The sequence below is a fragment of the Alexandromys fortis genome, unplaced genomic scaffold (assembly GCF_014885135.2).
Source record: "Alexandromys fortis isolate MF-2015 unplaced genomic scaffold, M_Fortis_MF-2015_v1.1 scaffold_66, whole genome shotgun sequence".
NCBI lineage: Eukaryota > Metazoa > Chordata > Mammalia > Rodentia > Cricetidae > Alexandromys > Alexandromys fortis.
In genome coordinates, this window is record NW_026067950.1 from 5,961,100 (window position 1) to 5,981,326 (window position 20,227).

Genomic DNA, 20,227 nt, shown 5'->3' on the forward strand with positions numbered 1-20,227 from the left:
CTTGAACTTAATTCCCATCTAGTTCAGAATTTGAACCACACACATAACCACACATAAAATAGCTGCAGATTACAAGAAAAGCAAAGAAAAAAGTACAGGAGGAAAATGTTAATTAGAAAAATACCCAAAAGGTAAGAGTGCAGCCCTGAGGTGGTCAAACAGATGTGGGGTCGGGGGATGAATCTCAGAACTCTGTGCCCAAAGGCTTAGGGGTACAGAGCTGAAAGACAGTCTCCCTGGGCTCTGAGTGATTCTCCCCGCTGCAGGCCCCTGAGGCACCTTTTTGACAATGGGTCAGTCACTTGCAGCTTGGACCGCTGTACCAGCTACGTAATATCACTGAACATACCGTGTCAACACTGGACAGAAGAACACATTTTGCTCCTTCCTGCACACATTCCTTCTCACAGTTAGACGGAGATAACCTTTGGCAAGAACTTCATATGCTTTGCCTTGTCCTCTCTGAGAAGAAACTTGTCTTCCGCTCCCACATGGTCAATGAAGAAACAAAGACTACCATATTTAGTGGAAGACAAAAAGCCGGGCTCTTAGAAAAATATTGACTTAGAAAACCTTTTCCCTGAGAACAAGATTATACTGACACGGGCCAATGAAAAGTCCCCACTGAGATTTATAGGACTTAGAAACTAGTTTCTTCCCGTGTTCACAGGACACTTTAAGTTGGCCCCGAGCACTAAATCAATGCTAATTTTAGCTCACTCCATGTTGTTGGAAACCAGGGCTTAAATTTTACGTCGGGTAAGTGAAAAGTTATCCCACAAAGCAGCCCTACTGGGGCCTGGCAAAAGAACATTCATTTTTGCGTTCAGCAAAGAAACCATGTTCCTAACGACTACAGTTTCTCTGATTAAAGCCTTACACATTCATTTCTGTCATTTTAAAATTCAGCTTCAATTAAGAGCACATACGGTTCTAAGTTTACTATTAGTCTACATAAGCCAACACACACACACACACACACACACACACAAAACCTCTTCTCTCTCAAGAGCTTCTTAATAGATAGCAAAGATAACACATAATCAGATTTTTAGTCTTTGTATGTTCTTCTTTGTATGTTTAAACTGGACTGATAGAGAATGTGTTGTGTTTACACAATTGTTGATTCACTCACCCAACCTACATTTGCTGTTAGGTTTCAGTTCTCACTTGAGGTGTATAAAAACATCTTTACCCAATTGTTTTAAAGCTTAGGAAGGTAGATAATCTATTAAGAAATTACGATGACAATGCAAATTCTATCCTTGTAAATGAACAGCTGCAGGGTGCTAACCTTGAGTGGCCAAGGAAGGGTTTTTATTACGATTGCTGTATGGAGGCATTTAATCTTTGGCTTAACCCATACAAGCAGCACGGAGAGATAAAAAGAACTTAGTGAGAGTTACAGAGAGATGGTTCTGGTGGAGGCTGGGAAGTGCCTTACTTCATCTGGCTCCACTCAGCCTTCAGGTTTGTGCCTTGCACAACCTGAGATGAATTAAAGACTTGAGTTCCACGTAGATTAAAGTGTGCTTACATGAAGAGATGCAAAACCAAACAATCATCCTTTACGTATTTTTAAGGATTCTAATCCCCCTAATTATCCTCCCCCAATTATTCAATAGCTTAAGAGGAAAAATCAGGAAGGGAATCCAAAAACAAGCCCTCTTCTGTCAATTTTTGCTTGAAGATGAGTTACATTTGTTTAGCGACAGAAACCTGAAAGACTTCAGCTGTTTCCTTGTCTGGGTTCTATACATGGATGAGTTGAAAGTTGGAGTAAACATTTTTTAAGCTCCACATATTTTCCCTTGGCGATGGCCAGATGTTGTGCCTAAACACTAAGCGGTGGTTAGTAATCAGGCCTCTCTTTGACAGCAATCAGTTCTCACCGATCACTGAAAGAGGCTTTCCTATGAGTCCCCATTCATGTATGAGATAGTACATATGCTTAATTTCCATCGGCTATACACCGGAACAAGCATTTGCCCTTTGCTTAGAGTAATAATGTCTCAACAGCCACCCTACAAATGAACAAAATGGGATTACTTAAGCTACACATTACACTCCAGTTCGTTTGGACTGAAGACATTTTCCTGAACGATAAGGACTCTAACATGTTTTTACTCTGGAGTAACTTACATATTCAGCTCAAAGATTATAGTAACAATTAAAATGATTCAAGACACTGTAAAATTTGTTTCCACCTTATTTTCTATACCATGTGGTAAATTTCCTACCTGCAAAACTGAACCTCGTTGGAATTATTTCGTGCAGCAAAATGTGGGTGGATGAGTGAGTGTGTGTGTGTGTGTGTGTGTGTGTGTGTGTGTGTGTGTGTTTGGGGGGTGGTTAACACTTGTTGCTTTTTTATGCCACATTGAATAGAATCTCTAAGGAAGTTCAAACACTTCTGCTTCTGCTCTGATAAGAAGCCCAAAATTATCTTTAAAAGGAGAGCCTTCACACTGGTGCAACTCTTCTCGGTCAGGAGCTTCCCAATTGCATAGTGTAGCTCTCACTGATTATTTAGAAAGCAACAGCTACATCACTAAGGATTAGTGTTTAAGAGGCAACACCCACAGTCCTGGGTAGCTCATTCTAAAACGGGGCAGGATGATCACCTCCTATTCCCACCAGTGAGGAAAACAAGGCCTCCAAAGGGCATTTTGGCATTTTCTGGATCCATCAGGATGTCCACTGATTTAAAATGAGTGACTTCAAATTAAGAGATTCTTTTGCACCAGCGACAGTTACATTCATCTTCTTTTAGTTGAACTCAAGCAAGGAACTAAACACAAGGGTGTTGCTCCTCAGAATGTGCCTGCCATGTGAAACACCTCTTTGAAGACATTTATCAAAAGGGTGAACAATGGTTATGAGAAATCACTTTATTGATATCAAGCTGACTGAATGATAAAAATACTTAGAGTATCCCTTTGTATTATCTTCCCTGTCTTCCTCAAATTGAAGTACTTTTAAGATATTTTGAAGAACATAATTACTTCAGGAATCATCTTTAACATTATTATGTTAATTCTGATTTTTTCGAGTTTTACTACCTATATTTGATTTATTAATGTTTCCCCTTAGTTGTGATAAGAATAATTAACTTTGCATCTACTTTCTCAACAAAATTCCAAGGGAACAACACACTACTGCTGCTAACAGGAACAATGTCATACAGCATATGTCTGGAAATCTTGATCATAATTAAACAAATGAACTCGATATTTTACTTTTATACGTATTTTGGGCAGGATCCCTGAAGTCAATTACATCCCAAGCTCACCAATCTGTTTTTGTTTTAGTTAGTTAGTTAGTTTGTTTTTATTTGTGGGGGGGTTGTTGAGCCAGGATTTCTCTACATAGTCCTGGCTGTCCTGGAATTTGTTCTGTAGATGAGGCTGGTCTTGAACTAGCAGAGATCCACCAGCTCCTGCCTCCTGCTATAGGTTATTATAAATTATAGGTTTTAGATGTGCACAATTTTCAGACCTGTTACATATATAAGCAAGGTCCAAGAACAAGTGTTCTAAGTCTCAGTCACAGTGTATTTACTCAACGTCGGAAGGAATCTTACTATACTCAATATCACCAACAAAGGATGGCTTCATTATATTATTCAAATCTTTTCTCCAAATTAATGCCGGCTGTTGTTACAGGATAAGAGGCAAAATGTTTAATTACAACCTATACTATCTATCTATCTATTTACTTACTCACCCATTTTGCAATACTGGGAATGCACATATGGCCTCACACTGGGCAAAGGATTTTGCGCTGAGCCATAGTCCCAAGGCCTCTCTTAGTTGCTTGTTGTGTAACATGGCCTAAATTGCCCATCTGGTTTTGAATACACCCTGTAGCTCAGACACAGCTTGGATATGAGATTTACTTTTAAGTTCCCATTTCTTACTTCTTTCACGTAGTAGCGAAAAAAAAGCCTGTTTCCCTAGGTCTTATGTCTTTAAGCAGAGCATTCGCTTTTCCTGTGCACGGGTTTTTCAATCCTGCAGAAGCATCGGTGCGCACGCTGCATGGTTTGAGTGGCTCTTGGAGATAAAGAGATGCCTGTGTGTAGTCAGTTATGGTCCCAGCGCCCTGGAGCCAGTGATGCACTGAAATACAGAGGGCGGGGACGAATTTGCTTTGAGATTTTAAACTTTACAAATGCTGACGTTGTTTCCAGTATACCAAAAGCTAAATTTTAGGAGATCTGTGATAACATGAAAATAGCACACTGTTATTCCTGGAGGCAGACAGTTTTGAAAATTCTCTCCACAAGGAGAGTAAGCATCTTCTGCCATCAACAAGGCCAGCACTGGAAGCAGCCTTTGGCTTTCATGATTTGTCCTGCATTTTGGTATGTACTATGTAGCACATAGTTTGCTACTATGAATGTATACCATAAGGAAACAATAATATCCCCAAAGACTAGCTTGGCGGGGTATACCAAGTCAGAGATAAAGCTTTGTCTTTACAATGTAAGTTTTTCTTTACCAGAGGATATGGAAAACACTTTTTAATAGGTCTGTATTGTGAAAAACAAATATAAATGAAGGCAGAATGAGGGGTTGATCCTTTACACTCCACCAGATATGTGCTTAGGTACGTGTCTTCCCACTCTTGAGGGTACCATCATTAGCTACAAGCTGTATTTACAGCTGTACAGGCTTCTGATACTCAATAAGCTGTTCTTCTGGAGACGATGAAGATGTTGTGATGGATAGACACTACAGTATATTTCGTAGAACACTTTACAAAAAAGACAGCAGCTAGGAATATCTATGAGCAATTACAGAGAGGTACCAACGACATCCAAATGGACCAATGCAAACATATGCTAATCACTCCTTTTTAAAAGTTCTTGCTAGCTTTCTCAGAATGGCTTTACTATAATCTGACAGATTATGATTTTATTCTCCTCCTTTTGCTACTTTAACTTTAGATTTTGGTGTCTGTGCTATCTATCACCAACTAGTCCAAAAGGATTTTTAAATACAGACTATTATTTCCATTTATTTAATTTAATAATAACTAAGTTATTGATTCTCTAGAGCTACGTTGTTATGTATTAAACATAACAAAATATCAGCACACCTGTTTGCCTATTGTCTACAGAAAAGAGTAGCACTATGGCTCTAGTCTGGGGGAGAACATTGAAATCAAAGGGGTGACTGTGTGTGGATGACAAGGAACACATAATTGATCAGCAATTTGAAACCGCTATGGGCAAGAGAGAAGGTAGGCAGCTGGTCAGCTGACTGGCAGAAATCATTTGATTTCAGAGATCAACCCTGCAACTTCAAAAGTGCATGCTCCCTACCAGGCAAACAAGCAAAGGGTTGGTAAGAAATTTCTATAACAATGGCACTCACAGGTTCTTTCAATTCTGTGCAAGAAAACCTGCATAGATCCTGTGTGTTAGGCGTTCACAGAAAGAAAGCAAGAGCCCAGAGTTCCATCACAAGATGCACACGGTGGGAGGAGAGCCACCTGCTCTCACAGGCATCCTTCAACTTCCACGTTCATGTTGTGGCTTGTGTCCCTCAACTCCAAAGTCATACAAATAAACACATGAAAACGAAATTAAAAAAATTTAAGAGTTCAGTAATTAACCTAAAGCCTTTAATTTCTTTGCAAAGAAAGTAAATGGCCATCAAGCCAATACTAACACAGTGAGAGTGTATTTATATGAACAGGACTAATTACAGCAAAAGAGGCCATGTAGGAGGGAGGTAGTAGGTATGTGTGAGGGGTTGCATTGGGGCTAGAAGAAGTTGGAAATGATGCCAATACAGAACTCACAAAAGTAAATTCACAATGTTATGAGGAGAAGACAGGCAATTTAAAAAGTCGGTTCCAATGCCAGGTGCTTAGTTTTGGAAATTAGAAAATATGTCTTTGGTATATTGTGTGCAATTATGAGATTTTGGCGACAGGAAATGTCTGAGGTAATTTTTTATACACTAGTTGATACTTGTATAACAAAAATTGTTAGCAAAATTCCATAAACGGGGCTGAAGAGATTGCTCAGGGCTTCAGGGCACTGGCAGCTCTTCCTGGCAACCTATGATAAGGTCCCACCCTCATGCTGGTATCTTCAGTTCCAAGCTACGTAGCACTCTGTTCTGCCCTCCATGACAGCACAGAGTAGTGCACAGGTAAATAGGCAAGAAAACAACCATGCACATAAAATACAAATGAATGAGTCTTTTCAAATAAATGAAAATACCCTAAATGATACACAGCCATGAGAAATGTCTATGGCGGGGGAGAGACAGACAGACAGACAGAGACAGAGAATACAGAAAGACCTTGAGGATACCCAACTTCCTAAGACACGAAAATAGGGGCTGAACACATCCTGGATTCTGTTTTCAGAATCACATCCTAAAGGGATGCTCACCTCACTGTTCCTCCTAAGGTTCATGCTACATCATGTGACATCTGAGTGCTCTATTGTAACTTTGGGGTCCATGGTCCAGAAGAATCAAGGGGCCAAGATAACTGCGACGAGAGACAGGAGACATCTGTGCACAGCATCAGGGGAGCAGCCAGTATCAGTAAGAAGTGTATTCTAATGACCTCCAAAGTGTCAGTCCCCAGCGGTAAATTACAGAAGTAATCAATATCATAGTAAAACTGTCTAGTCCCAGTCTATCAGAGTGACTCTGAATTAATAGTTGTTCTGTATTGATCATCCTATCATGAAAATGGAGAATTTGGGAAATAACTGAGTGCCTTGGTTCCAGTCAAGTTATTGAGAAATGAAAAGTAGAAAGCATTCCAACTAACTGGGCTTTGAATATAAATCTTCTCCAAGGTAGTGTCTATTACTCACAGCTTGTCAGCCGTGCCTCCACTGAAGGATTTATGCTACGTCTTCTTGGCACAGGAGCAATCTACCATAATTACCTATGCTCTGAATTGCTCACAAAATGCACAAATGGTGGGTGACAGTTATGAATCACAATTAGCCTGGTCGCCAATCACGCAACGAGTAAATTGATCTGCATTTGTTTGCACACCAGCATGTGAGAACCCAGCGTAGAACAATAGTATGGATTTACTCATGACTGCTAGATAGCTTATTTTTACATTTGCATAACAGTTTTGAAAAACTCAGCTTGCCTTCTTAAAGGTGACAACTAAGTCAAGCATGAACTTTCATTTTAAAGTTCCTACCAGCCGATAAATCCCATCCTATAGCTTAAGGCTGACTCTGTAACTCTGGGGTAGATAGATACCTTTTCTTTTGTTTTCTTCTCTGTTGCAGGAGACTTTGCCTCTGGGCTTGCTTCTGCATCCTTATGTCCCTAGAGACTTGCTTTTACACTGGCCACAGGTCAAATACTTGTTTACTTATATCATTGGTCATATCTCAAGCCAAGGATTCCTGAGACAATACTTATACTTCACAAAGTAGACACCAAGTCACACGCTGAAAGACAATGCCCCGGTTTGAGAGGCTGTAAAATTCCAAACCTCCATTATTTTGGTAATTTCTGCAGGGTTAGGGAAAATCAATTTTCTCCGATAAAGTCTCACTCAGTATATCAAACACACTTCAGGGAAAGTCCCGTGCTGAGGGGTAGCTGGCCAGGAGAAAATGAACTCAAAGGTATTCTTGTGGACTTTATTATTTATCTATTCAGTTATTTGTTTGCTTGTTTGATTTTGTTTATTTTGGCACTCTGGTCTTATTCATCTTTTGCTTGTTTGTTTCAATATCTGTTTTTGTGTTTTTTGGTTGTTTTCTATTTTTGTTTTTTTGTTTTGGTGTATGTGTGAAAGAGAAACAGAACTAGGTGGGTAGGGAGATGGTGAGGATATGGCAGGAATCAGGGGAGGGACAAAGCTTGATCAAAATAGATTGCCTGAAGAACATTTTTCAATAAAGAAAAAGAAACAAACCCTCATCAGAGCAACGGACTGAGCCCCCAAGGTCCAGTTGAAGAGCAGAAGGAGGGGGAAGACGAACAAGGAAGTATGGACCACGAGGGGTTGGTCCACGCACGGAGACAGTGTGCCTGTTCTAATGGGAGCTCACCAAATCCAGCTGGACCGGGACTGAATGAGCATGCGATCAAACCGGACTCTCTGAACGTGGCTGACAATGGGGGCTGACTGAGAAGCCATTGATAAAGGCACTGGGACTTGTTTCTACTGCATGTACTGGCTTTTTGGGAGCCTAGTCTATTTGGATGAAGAGCTTCCTAGGCCTGGATGTGTATGTGGGGGGGCTTGGAGTTCCCACAGGGCAGGATTCCCTGCCCTCTCTTAAAGAGGGAGGGGGAGGGAGGGGGAGGGAGGAGGGGGAGTAGAGGAACAGGAGGGGAATGGGAGGAGGGGAGCAAGAAGGGTAAATTTTTGAATGGAAAAATAAATAAAAAAATAAAATATTCCAGAGGGGGAAAACAAACAAACAAACCAACAAAAAACAAAACAAAAAAGGAACCTCACTAGATGCTCATTGCCCTCATACTTTAGAGGTTTGTCTCCTCAGTCAACGTCTGTCCTAGTTTATGTGAAAAGAAAATTAATCTGCTTTGAAAATCAGAACCTACCTAATAGCACTGAGAATAACATCTTCTGTTAGTTTTACTACTGCACACCTTTGCGATTGCCTCCAAACTGAAAAATTTTTTTTTTGAAGTAAGAGGGATACAAACGAGATCTGGGATAAAAAGAGGTTAATGAAAGTGGAATGCAAACCATGAAAGTTTCAAACCAGAGCAAGGAGAAACTTTCCGAGAGTCATTCTTCTCATGTCGGAAAGGACCCCACGCTGCAAACATAACCACTGTTGACATGAAAGCAGCCTCACTTTGTCTGTGAACTGATCATATCCTACGCCAAGAAGCACTTAAGAACCATAGCATCAATTTACATATTTTAGCGTCTTTTATTTCAATGATTTTTCACGGTGCTTTGCAAACTCCAAGGGATGATGAGCACTTTCCACTCAAAAGCATATATAACCAGAGGGACGAAAATCTCAGGTCTGAAATCCAGAGAGGCAATGAACGTGCAATCATTTTCAGGAATTTATCCCTCAAAGTGGTGCATCGCAGGGCATATCTGTTTCCTCCAGGAAGCACATACTTAGCAGGATTGAAGGGGGGGATGGATGAGTCTTTGGGGTGGCAGCTGGTATTCTCGCAGAATGTGACTGATGTGGTACTGCTAGGTATTAAGGCTTTTCTGGAAAGACTGGGTCATTCTCTTCAAATTCCATTCTCCTCAGCACAGATCATGTTCTAAAAATACCCAATGCACTGATGGATGAGGCTCCAGCCAGCTTCCAGGAATGCGGGCCATGAGAAGTTCTCACAGGAAAGTCAAATTCTCTTTTACTGAAGAAGCAAGGGAACAATCACCGTCTCTTTTCTTCAGGGCTGATTATGGTATGATTAACTCAGAGAACTTCTAGGTTCCTTTGGGGGGACTGGTCATCCCTGAGAGCATATCACGCCTTGTTTTCAATGACCTGGCTCCAACCTGAAGTTGGCTGCTTCTGGCTTCTTGGAAGCCAGTGCTTGTGTCTCTCTGTATTTCTCAAGATAAAAGAGGGACAGCACCACCTATTTCTTATGTGTCAGTAAAAAGCAACCACTTTATGTCATTCTCCACAGCACGTAAAGGAACTCAACAAATCACCTCCCCTGAGGTAACGCCATCTCAGCGTTCTTCTCTTAGCTTGACATGAAGATGGGAGGTGGCCATGACTTGGAGATTATCTATGCCACAGTCCAACATTTTGTTCATTACTTCTATGTCTGAGGTCACCTGGTCAGGAGATGGGTCAATAATCTATCGGCGGGTGATGAGAACAGAGAGAACTGTAGATCCAAGGTTGTGCAGTCTAGGTGACAATGGGCTCTATGGCTGGTTTGCAGGGAGATCATTTGTGTTTCATTCCAGCTGAAAATTCACACCATGATTTAGTTTTCACGTTGGAGTTTAAAAATCACCAGGAATTATACAGTTAGGAAAATGCCATATTAATTTTAAACTAGATTTAAAAATCAACAACTCCCAACATTTTCATACTCCCTGACTCTGAATTCGTACAGAAGGTGAACAATAAGTAATGACTGTAAGAAAGTGGTTAGAGAAACATTTCTTGTATTACAACAGCACAACCAGAACAGCCTAAAACAAGCTTCCTGCTCACTTGTCCTGCTGATTGTTGGAGACAGAGTGGATCTAGGAGGAGGTTGGATGGGGAGCAAATATGATCAAAATATGTTATTCGATAATCTCAAAAAACTAGCTAAAAATGAGGGAAACCAGACTCACAACTAAACCAGCAAGAGAAAAAAAAGTTAGTGTGCTGTTTAGTTTTGACAGTAGACCTGGAATGAATGCTTGTGTTTATCTTGACCACGTGCTTTCAACACAAGGCTAATCCATGCCACATGGAGCCCAAGCTACACAGGGTCAGAGTAAATAGAGTGACTGTCCACAGAGTGTCAGCAAAGAAAGAAAGGAAAGCCTGAAACATGTTAATATGCTCAGAGGAGTTATATAAAGAGAGGCCGTCTATAGAGGACCTCACTGGCACTAGAAGAGGTACCACTTGAGACCAAGGGCTATATCTTGCCTATCATAGGAGGGCTGGAAGAATTTCAGGAGGTGGTGTGGTAGTCAGGAGTAAAAAAGAGGAAACATAAAAAAAAACCAAATTGTACATTTGAAAATAACTTGATTTATAGATGAGAAATGAGGAGAGTGAGAAAAAAATGTGGGCACCAGATTATAGAGAGAGCCCTGCATCAACATTTGAACCGTCTTACAAAAACATGGGGAATTAGAACATGATAACACTATTAGGAAATGCCAGTTGGGAAGGGGAGAGAGGAGGCAGCCAATTCAGAGCTTGGCTTCCCGAGATATCTTCTGTTATTTGAAAAACAAGAACAGGTGTCCAACACATCCTTTTGTGCTTGGGGATACAGGACCAGAATAGAACTTGGCACTCATATGACCAGGAAGCCCTCTATCTATGTATCAATACACATTATGAAATGAAAAGTTTCTACTAATATGTAGAAGTTAGTAATGCACATCTTAATAAGTGTTATTACAATGTAAGTATTATTAACAAAACAGGATTGCATATATAATATCTATGTCTAAACAGAATATATATTTTCACATATACAGAACATGTTGAACTAGGATACAGAGTAAACATAGCAATGCAGGTAGAGACATTGTCCCTCAACCCTTCATCACACCCTACCCTTCATGATATTCTTTCCCAGGGACCTGACCCACTCTCCTCTCCCTGAAATATGACCTACATAACCCCTGTCAGCTGCCGGGCTGCCTCTTACTGTTCCTTTATGCCCCTGAAATGCAAAGTCATCTCAAAGTCAGGTTGTATGGAACTCGGCTGACAGAATAAAAACTGTGTGTGTGCGTGTGTGTGTGTGTGTGTGTGTGTGTGTGCGCGCACGTGTGTGTTCATCAGCTCTCCAGGCATAAGTTCAGTTCGTATGACTCAACTGCCAAGCCCATGAAACTAGGACTTGGGATCAGAGAATTAGCTCAGACATGAGAAAAACATGGTGATAAGCTTGCAGAATTAGTATTTGCAAGGACAGTGACTGGAACTAATTAGGAGCCTGAGAACTTTACTGCTAGTGAGGGCCCTGAAGATACCAATCTAAGAAGGGATCATTGAATAGAAACGTCGTTTATGTTGTATCCCGTATATAAAGTTATCTATACTGTTTTGTAACCTACTGATATTGTTCATGGAAAGTTATTATAGGCTGCAAGGACAGACTTTATTGTGTGTGGTTCAAAGAGGAAAACGACAGACACTTTCTTCAAAATCGCACAAGAGAGTCATTCTGCCTTCTGCTGGACCCTGGCCATTCTAGGAGTTAAGAAATTGACCTGTAAGACAGAAGGATGCAAGAGAAAACCATCCCTTAACAAGGCACAAACTAGAATAGCTGAGAAGCACACTCAGAAAAATATAAGGAATAGTTACCAAGCAACGTTTGCTGTGCTTCATCCAAGGGAAGTCACCATGCTGCAACCATCGCTGGTGGAGCAAGAACAGAAGTATCTGTTGCTCCTTTCTCCTCCCAGAGAAACAGTAGAAATTCTGCAGCAATGCTTTCCACCACCCACGGGTTCTGTCACTGATGTATCCTGAAGTTCCCAGCTGCAAGGCTGGGTTAGGCAGGAGCTCCTCAGAATTCAAAGCCTTAGAGACTCTATTCACAGTCCATTTGCATTGGTCATATGGGCCCAGCCCATGAGAAATCAACCCATAGACTGCAGACTCCCCAAATCTATACCCAGTGCAAATCTACACACCAGGGCTCCAGTTCCTACAGGAACCTGATTCCCATCTGTTGCTGCTGGTGTGTGGAGATGAACATGCACAAACTTATGTGAAGAATAAAAGCCACGAAGAAGCAGACCATTGGCAGAGGGAGCTTGGCCCAGAAGGCTGAATTTTTATGTGCGGGATTATTAGGTTAGTTCTTGTCTAGCTAATTAGAGGCATCTGTCATGATATAAACATCTACCTGTAGAACAAGGGAGTCGTAAAGGATTTAAAGGAGAATCTCTGTGATGTTTGGAGTACCACAGAGCGATTAGAGGATATTTTTACAAGCTTTCTTAAAGCTGTAGCAGGAGCTAAGTCTGGAAAAGCAATTTTACATCTCTTTGGAAGTGCATTTGTTTATTTACCTAGGGGACAGCTTAGCGCTCACAGTTTGCAGTGTTTAATCTCCCACTTCCCATCAAGCCCCTAAACCAAACTCGCCAGCTTATCAGCAGAGCCTTGGAAGCTATGTATGGCTGGAAAGACTGTGAAGCTTAAATAAAGAGAGAGAAAAGTTATCCGTTTCTCAGCACAGTGCCTCTCTTGCCCCCAACAGCGAGAAAGGCCAACTTCCACGCACAAAAACCTGCAAGATTAACCTGTTCGGGGCCAGAGGAAGCTGCATTCTCATTGTTCGGCCTTGTTCACTGGTGGATTCCGATTAAAGAATACACCACACACTCCAGCATCGAGTTCACACATATTTGGTCCTGAAGGGAATCAATGAATAAAGGAGGCAGAGGTTCAGGACAAAAGGTGAACGGCGGGTAATTCGTCATGACAGTGAGGGGGGTATCGCAACCCCAAGTCTGGAATTCGCTTACTAGGAAACCGGAAAGTTCATTTTTGCCTGGAGAAGTCTTCCTGTGGTTCTTTTTGGAAATTAGCATATAAGGCATTGGAAACATTATGGCATCTTCAACTAAAGGATAATTTAGTAGATTCTCCTTGCCCATCGTCTCCTCTGTCTCTTCATACTGTGGCTCACCCTTTTGACTATCTCCAAACTTCATTCACATTATCATGCCCCGTGTGTCCTTTGGTCTCTCTCATGTCTTCGCTTGCTAACAAGTGTGTCACTCTCTCTTGAAGTACACAGATATGGATAGAGGTGCGTTTTTGCTCCGTGATACTTACAAGAGGCTTTTGGAATTTCATACCCAGGCCACCAACTATATAAAAGTGTACACCTCGGTCCTACACAATGGAGGAATTTCTTGTCCCAATGTAAAAGTACCTCTATTGACACACACTGCCCCCGACAGGGTAGACTCAAGGTGTATACCCACTGGCAATCCCCATGAGCAGTGTATCAAAGTTTACCACCATTATAGCTTGTTGACAGAAAAATAAACCCACAGACAAAATGTCAGCAAACACATTCTTCCAACAGAAAGGTAGGCTATCTTCTCCATCACAGAAGAAATCAATTTCTGAGATCAAGTTCTTGGTGAAGCAAAAGAAATAACAGTGGACAATCACACGAGTGCATCTTCCCTACACAGAAAAGCCCCTCTTCAAAGGGCATTGCTGAAGGTCACTACAGTCATGGCAAATTCTAGCTTCCCCTGCACAGGAGTCTCTGTTTGGAAATGCTCTTGACCAAGATGGTTTCACTTATAATAAGGGAAGAGCATTAGGCCAAAATGTGGAGAAAAAATATTTTCTTCCAGAGGTTTAAGAATTATCTACTGTCTTTCCTCCTTGAGCAGGCAGTATCGATCTACTCGGAATGTACAGCTGAGCTTCAGTTCTGACACCAGAAGCAAATCAGGGCACAAATGTGCATTGCTAACTTATCCCGTGAGCATCTGCTAAGAGTCACATGTGAGAGCTGGATTTCACAGGGCAGCAAGGCCTTTCCAGGGCTCAGAAACACCTGCCATGGAATCCTTGCTAGCACATCCCCCTTCCTACACGAACAGAAGTGTAAGGTAAGTTTCCTAAACTGGAGTTTAAAATCACAACATTCGTGGAACAGAGACCATGTCGGGTGACCAGACTTAGCCTTCAAAGCTCATGGCCTCCAGGGCAGATTCCCCTGCACCCTCTCCATCTTGGCGAAACTCTAGCACCTGGCGTAGGAAAGCCTCATTAAGGAGCAAACCTATTTTTGGTACCCCGAAAACCATGTCTTTAGAAGCTGTTGATTGATACAACGCACAGAGACTAAACAGACAGCTACCTAACCGAGGAGTCAATTGATGCAATTCTTTATCTGTGCAGAATTCACAGTGAGTTCTTCCCAAGCCTTAAGGATGTCCGCAGAGGCAGCAGTAAACTAGACCAAGGAACAGACATGCATGCCATTCATTGCATCTTTATTCCTAAGAACAACAGTGGACCTCGATTTCAGAATGTTTTCTACTAAAAATCATTTCTCTTCTCTATCTCTCCAGAATTCTTACTGTTTGGCAGCACCACAGTGCTTGCTCTTGTCCGTGTTTGCTGATGATCTGCCTCTAAGCTGGTGAGGAATAGCATTCCTGTAACATTTGGGGGCGAACGGGGAACTATTTGACAGTTCTCCTACTAAATGTCTCCTGCCACTTAGTCATATGTAGGGATTCTTTCCAGCAGGAAGGAATGATTAATTATTCACCTCTTTTGGGTGAGTAAGTGGTTTCATTCCAAAGGCCGAAGGGAGGAGGTTAGAGCCTTGTTGCATGGCTCCACGCTTCAGGGGTGAACACAGGACGGCACTGCTGGGAAGGGAAACGGGAACTAGAGTTTGTTAGCTGGAGGGCTGGGCCTCTAAATTATACAGCCTAACCCTTCCTAACCTGTGTCCTAGTTTCTAGCAATGCCCTATTGAACTGTAATAGGAATAGCGCAAAACTAGTTGATATGCTAGGCAAAAATCCGGGGGGAAAACATTTTTCTTTAAAAGCTTGCATTCAGTTGTTTTGGGAAAGTTGAAAATATCTAATAATATACCACGTTCTGTCATAAGACCATCAAAGTGAAAACATGAGACATTTCACACACTGCTTAACAGAGCAAGCAAGAGTCCCAGAAGCCAGGGTCACCAGGTCCCTTCCCCCAACTTGTCACTCTCCACCTGTTACTGGCTCAGTGCCCGCGACCTCCTGTCAGCCTTAGACATGAAAGCATGTTCCACTTATTTTTGCATTATTGAAGATAAGCCTGAACAGGGATATGTTTTATACCTTGCTAATTACATACCCACCATATAGTCAGGAAGAAGTGAGGGGGGTAGGAAGAGAGAAGGCAGAGAGAGAGATACAGAGACAGAGAGAAGGGAGAGAAAGAGAGATTAATGATTAATAATGGTATTAAGAAAGCTGTGTTGATGTCATTCATAATGTACAATCTTCTAAATTTATATAAATCATCACCAAGGAGATTTAGAATATGATCCATCAGTGCTCGGAAATATGATAATGAGATGTTTTGGTCAAGGAAGCCTCCGAATCTCGTGTTGTAGAACAATGAAGCTGAGACAAGGATTGTTGCATCAGATTTTGGCCACGTGACCCCTAACTCTAAACAGAGTGGAATCAGGAGCTTCCAAGGTTCCTGCTCAGACTAAATGTGGCTCACAATCAAGGAAGCAGGATATCTAAAATACTGTTTAATTCCTTAAAATTCAGAGCCAGAATGAAAGGTAAGGTATAAAGAGGCGACCGCTGGACACTCACCAAGGAGCTGACAATCTCTAGTTAATGTTGTACAACCTGCTGAATCCATCTGATCATTATTCACCAACCTCAGCAGTAGGCATGACAGCTCCTGTGCCCAGAGGCTCAGTCCTGCCTAGGCACTACCCCGGTAATTGTCTCTGGATGAAAGACACGCAGGTTGGCCCATAAATGTCGCAGCCATCACTGGCATGAGTCAGGCCTGCAGGTCCCCAGGTCCTGCAGGGATGACAGCAGAAAACGCCTTTCTGGAACTCTTCACCCACATGACGGGTGCCCTTTCAGACTGCTGCAACTCTGCCCCAGTCTGACTGCTAAGCTGCCCAATAGCCAGGCATTGAACTTCCCCAAGCATATCAATTAGATTCTTAGGGCACTTTCCTGAGCTGAAATGCTAATGAAGGCACGGGTGGAAGCTTGCAACTCCCTCTCCATAAATGCTTTCTGAGGCTTTTCTTTTCTGTTTTCAATTTAAAACACATAGATAAGCAAGGGCTCATCTCCCGCGTGCACCGCGCAGCACCTGCCTGACACACAATTGGAAACTTCTCAGCCTTGACATACAGAAACAGAGCCCTGCTGGGCTCCTGAATGTGCTACATCTAATGCTCCGTGGGAAGTGCACAGACCAGGTGGGCATTAGCTCTGACGAGTCATCAGGCTTCTATGTAAGACAGTTGGTTTACCAAACATGCACAAAGCAGGAGAGTTTAGTGCAAGACATTTTAGAGAACCCAAAAATCTAAGTGGCCCTCCTCTCCTCTTATAACTGTCTCAGCTCTGAAATTCAAATCAAAACAGAGCAAGATTACAATCAACATGGTACAGTAAGAGGATTTTGGGGGGGCGTTGAACTCTTACACTCACTATGCTATCCTTATGAGAAAACAATAGAGTTGATTAATAGCATATTCATGATACTGTCAGAGCAAATGAATCCAGAGAGAATGTTTTCAGAGCATGCCAAACTTTTACAGACCAAGCAGAGCAGGGTTCTGTGGGGAGAATTTAGGTGAGAGGACAGAATGGGAAGGAAGCAAAGGGAAGTGGGAGATCAGGGGACGCGGGGAGAGGCCATCTTCTAAGAGTTTAGTAGGTTTCTGTCCACAGGATGAAGCATGGTGGGTGTGGCTTCTGAGACAACCCTGCACAGGCGTACTTCAGAGACACATGCACACAGTTATTGGAGAGAAACATATAAAGACACCATGAAATTAATTTATTTTCAGAACTTCAAACAGAGCGACCAGCAGAGCAAAACTGCCTATCACCCCTCCACAGTTGGGGCAAGGCCACACACCTCTCTTCCTGTGACTCTAGAAATATATTTGCATGTAGATCTCTGTTCCACCCAGTCTTGTAATGGTCACGCCTCAGAGGATTTTAGCCTGGAAAACAACCCTTTGTTCTTGGAAAGGAGCCAGCTCTCCACCCTCCACAGTGCAGAAGATGGTCCAAAGGCTAGGAGCTGAAGTGGCACAAAGACAGTAATTAAACACATTTTCTGTCTCTCTTCTATCCTCCTGTGTATACTGTATTTTTCTCCATTGGAGAGGTGAATGTGGACAGGGGCTCTTTGCGTCACCCCAAACTGTTGAAAGAAGCACTAAGTAAAAGTAGGATAGAGCCCCAGCAGGAGGGTTCACCTCTTCATAGTTTTTTTTTTTTTTTAAATCACCATGGTGGTAGTTGATAAACATGGAAATAAAGTCCTTACTGAGAAGCCACCGAGTGACTCCCTTAACGGCCAACCAAATGGCTGAAATAATATAATATAACATGGTTCGGCTGGAGTGGTCAATTGGAGTCATTTAAACTAACTCTGTTGGTTTCAACTCTGGTCATACTAACAGCCAATGAGGTCAAGGAGTGCATTTAAAGCTAAATTGTTGAAATATACAGGCTGTTCTACGGTGTGTCTATTTCTGTTTGGTAATTCAACTGTGATATTCTTTTACTGATTGTGTCTCCATCCACTTCGGGGATACATATTTTACCACAAGTGAATTTAAAAATCAAATTATCAACGACCCTAGAGTGGCTTTCCACATATGAACCTGCAGCCCTGAAGAATGCGGTCAGGCTAGGCTTCCACTCTGCAGGGATGCTCACAAGCCCGTCCTCATTACAGCCACATGCTGCATAATGTCGTTGAGATAAACGACGGCACGCACGGACTGCCCAGTTTATTTTAGGATACTCTGTGGTATTTGAAAGACCATAAAATTGACCAACACCAATTTCACAAAATGTATCCATGCCATTAAAAGGAACACATGCCAATATTTTTTTAATGTTAGCTATCATAGTCATATTTTCTGTGGAAGAAAAAAAAATATGTTCATCGCTTCTCAGCAGTTGCTCTTTTTATTCTCATTTTCTGGTTTATAAATTACATTGGCAGGACCTGAAACATTCTGATGACAAGATAGCCTCCAATTTCTTCTCTTTGACTTGTAGATTTTTTTGTGTTCCTTTGTTTCCATAAAGACAGACCTTACTAATTCTCAAAGACTTTGGGAGGTATAAGATGAAATGAATATTGTAGCCAGTTAGCTTTCCAAAGATAGAAGAAGAGTGAAGAAGATACAGGTTACAATATGTTATAAATATGAATACAAGGTCAAGAGAATCAAAGGGATAATACCTTAGAAAACCCAGGCTCATTAACTGAATGATAGAAAATGCCCTAGCAAGGCTGACATACCCAAAGAACCAAGAACAGGCTTGTTCCTGCAATGGCCAGCAATGGCATTCTTCAGAAGACGGATATAATTGGTTGACGATTTCAGAACTGAAAAGAGGACGGAAAATAGTAGAATTCATTCCACCTACTATATCACAACCAGAACCTGAAGCTAACCGAGAATTTCATGTTAAGGAGAAAAATGAAGAGAATCAGCTTATTTTATGTGTTTGTGGAAAGGAGTGTAGGCAATCTTTCATGAACCGCGAATCCTCACCTTGCTCATGAAGAACAAACAGAAGGAAAGAAGAGTATAAATTAAAAATGGGTTATTGTTGTTTTCTTCACACATGAAGGCACTGTATATAAAGAAGACAGAAATTTCAGGGAAGAAAGGTTATTTCCCCAGGATTTGTAAGCGTGCACTCCAAACGAGTATTATACGATTACTGTAAGCATTACTGATCTGAAGACTAAGAATGCTATTGGGAGACAGCTCAGTGGGCAAGAGAGTTTTGTGTGCAGATCAGAAGATCTGTTTTCAGATCTGTTCACATCACCCATGTGAAACTCACAGCTCGGGTCCTGTGCTGGCTGGCGGGTACAGCATCATGACAAGCATAGACAGAAGGACCACTAGGTTAGTGACCTCTGACTTCCGTTCCAACAACAGTTTCAAGAAAATATGGTGAATGTGACAGAGAGGGAAGCCCAAGTGTCCACTGACCTCTGCACATGTGTGCAGAAATGTATAGCCTTAACATAAACAGTTGCATGTACAAGATATTATACTCACATGGGTCTACCTGCTAAAAAAGAATGCTACTAATTATTGAAAATATTAGTGAGTAATCTTTATTTTATTATTTATTTATGTGATTTTTGTTGAGACAAGGTCTCTCTCTATAACACTGGCTGTCTTAAAACTTGCAATGCAGACCACAGTGGTGATGTGGGAGTGATTTCTTAATAATAAAGAAACTGCCTCGGCCCTCATAGGACAGAAAATTAGGTAGGCAGAGTAGACAGAAGAGAATGCTGGGAAAAAGAAGCTTAGTGAAGGAGTCGCCATGGTTCTCCCACTCCAGACAGATGCAGGTTAAGATCCTCTCTGGTAAGCCAGCTCGTGGGTTACACAGAATATTAGAAATGGGTTAGAACAATATGTAAGAGCTAACCAATAAGAAACTGGAACTAGCCGGGCCAGGCAGTGTTTGAAAGAATACAGTTTCCGTGTAATTATTTCGGGCATAACCTAGCCATGCGGGCGGCGGGGTGCTGGGGACACAGCCCTGCCGCTCCTATTTCAACAGATGGCGCCCAGACATGATGGGCTAAATCCACTTAAAAACCTGAGAGGGCTTAAAAAGGAGAGAGAGAGAATTTAAGACAGCTTTTTGCTGTTTCTGGGTTGCGTGCCGCAAAGAAATTGTCCTGACTCGGCAGCAGGAAAAACCTGGCTGTTTTAAAATGCCGGCTTTCTGGGCTGTGCCGCCATTGTGATCTCTGTCTGGCTCC

General features: G+C 41.9%; 1 protein-coding gene across 2 annotated transcripts in view; it reads right to left on the reverse strand.

The window, feature by feature from the left end:
• Gpc6 (glypican 6) overlaps positions 1–20,227 on the reverse strand; it is a 951,185-nt gene that overhangs the window by 538,232 nt on the left and 392,726 nt on the right. The window contains exon 1 of one of the 2 annotated variants that reach the window (XM_050150389.1): positions 16,024–16,262. The exons of the other annotated variant lie outside the window; for it this stretch is intronic. Within the exon in view, the coding sequence (XP_050006346.1) occupies positions 16,024–16,072 (49 nt within the window). The 5' untranslated portion in view covers positions 16,073–16,262. Of the gene's footprint in view, positions 1–16,023; positions 16,263–20,227 lie in introns of those variants that run through there. 2 annotated transcript variants of the gene reach the window in all.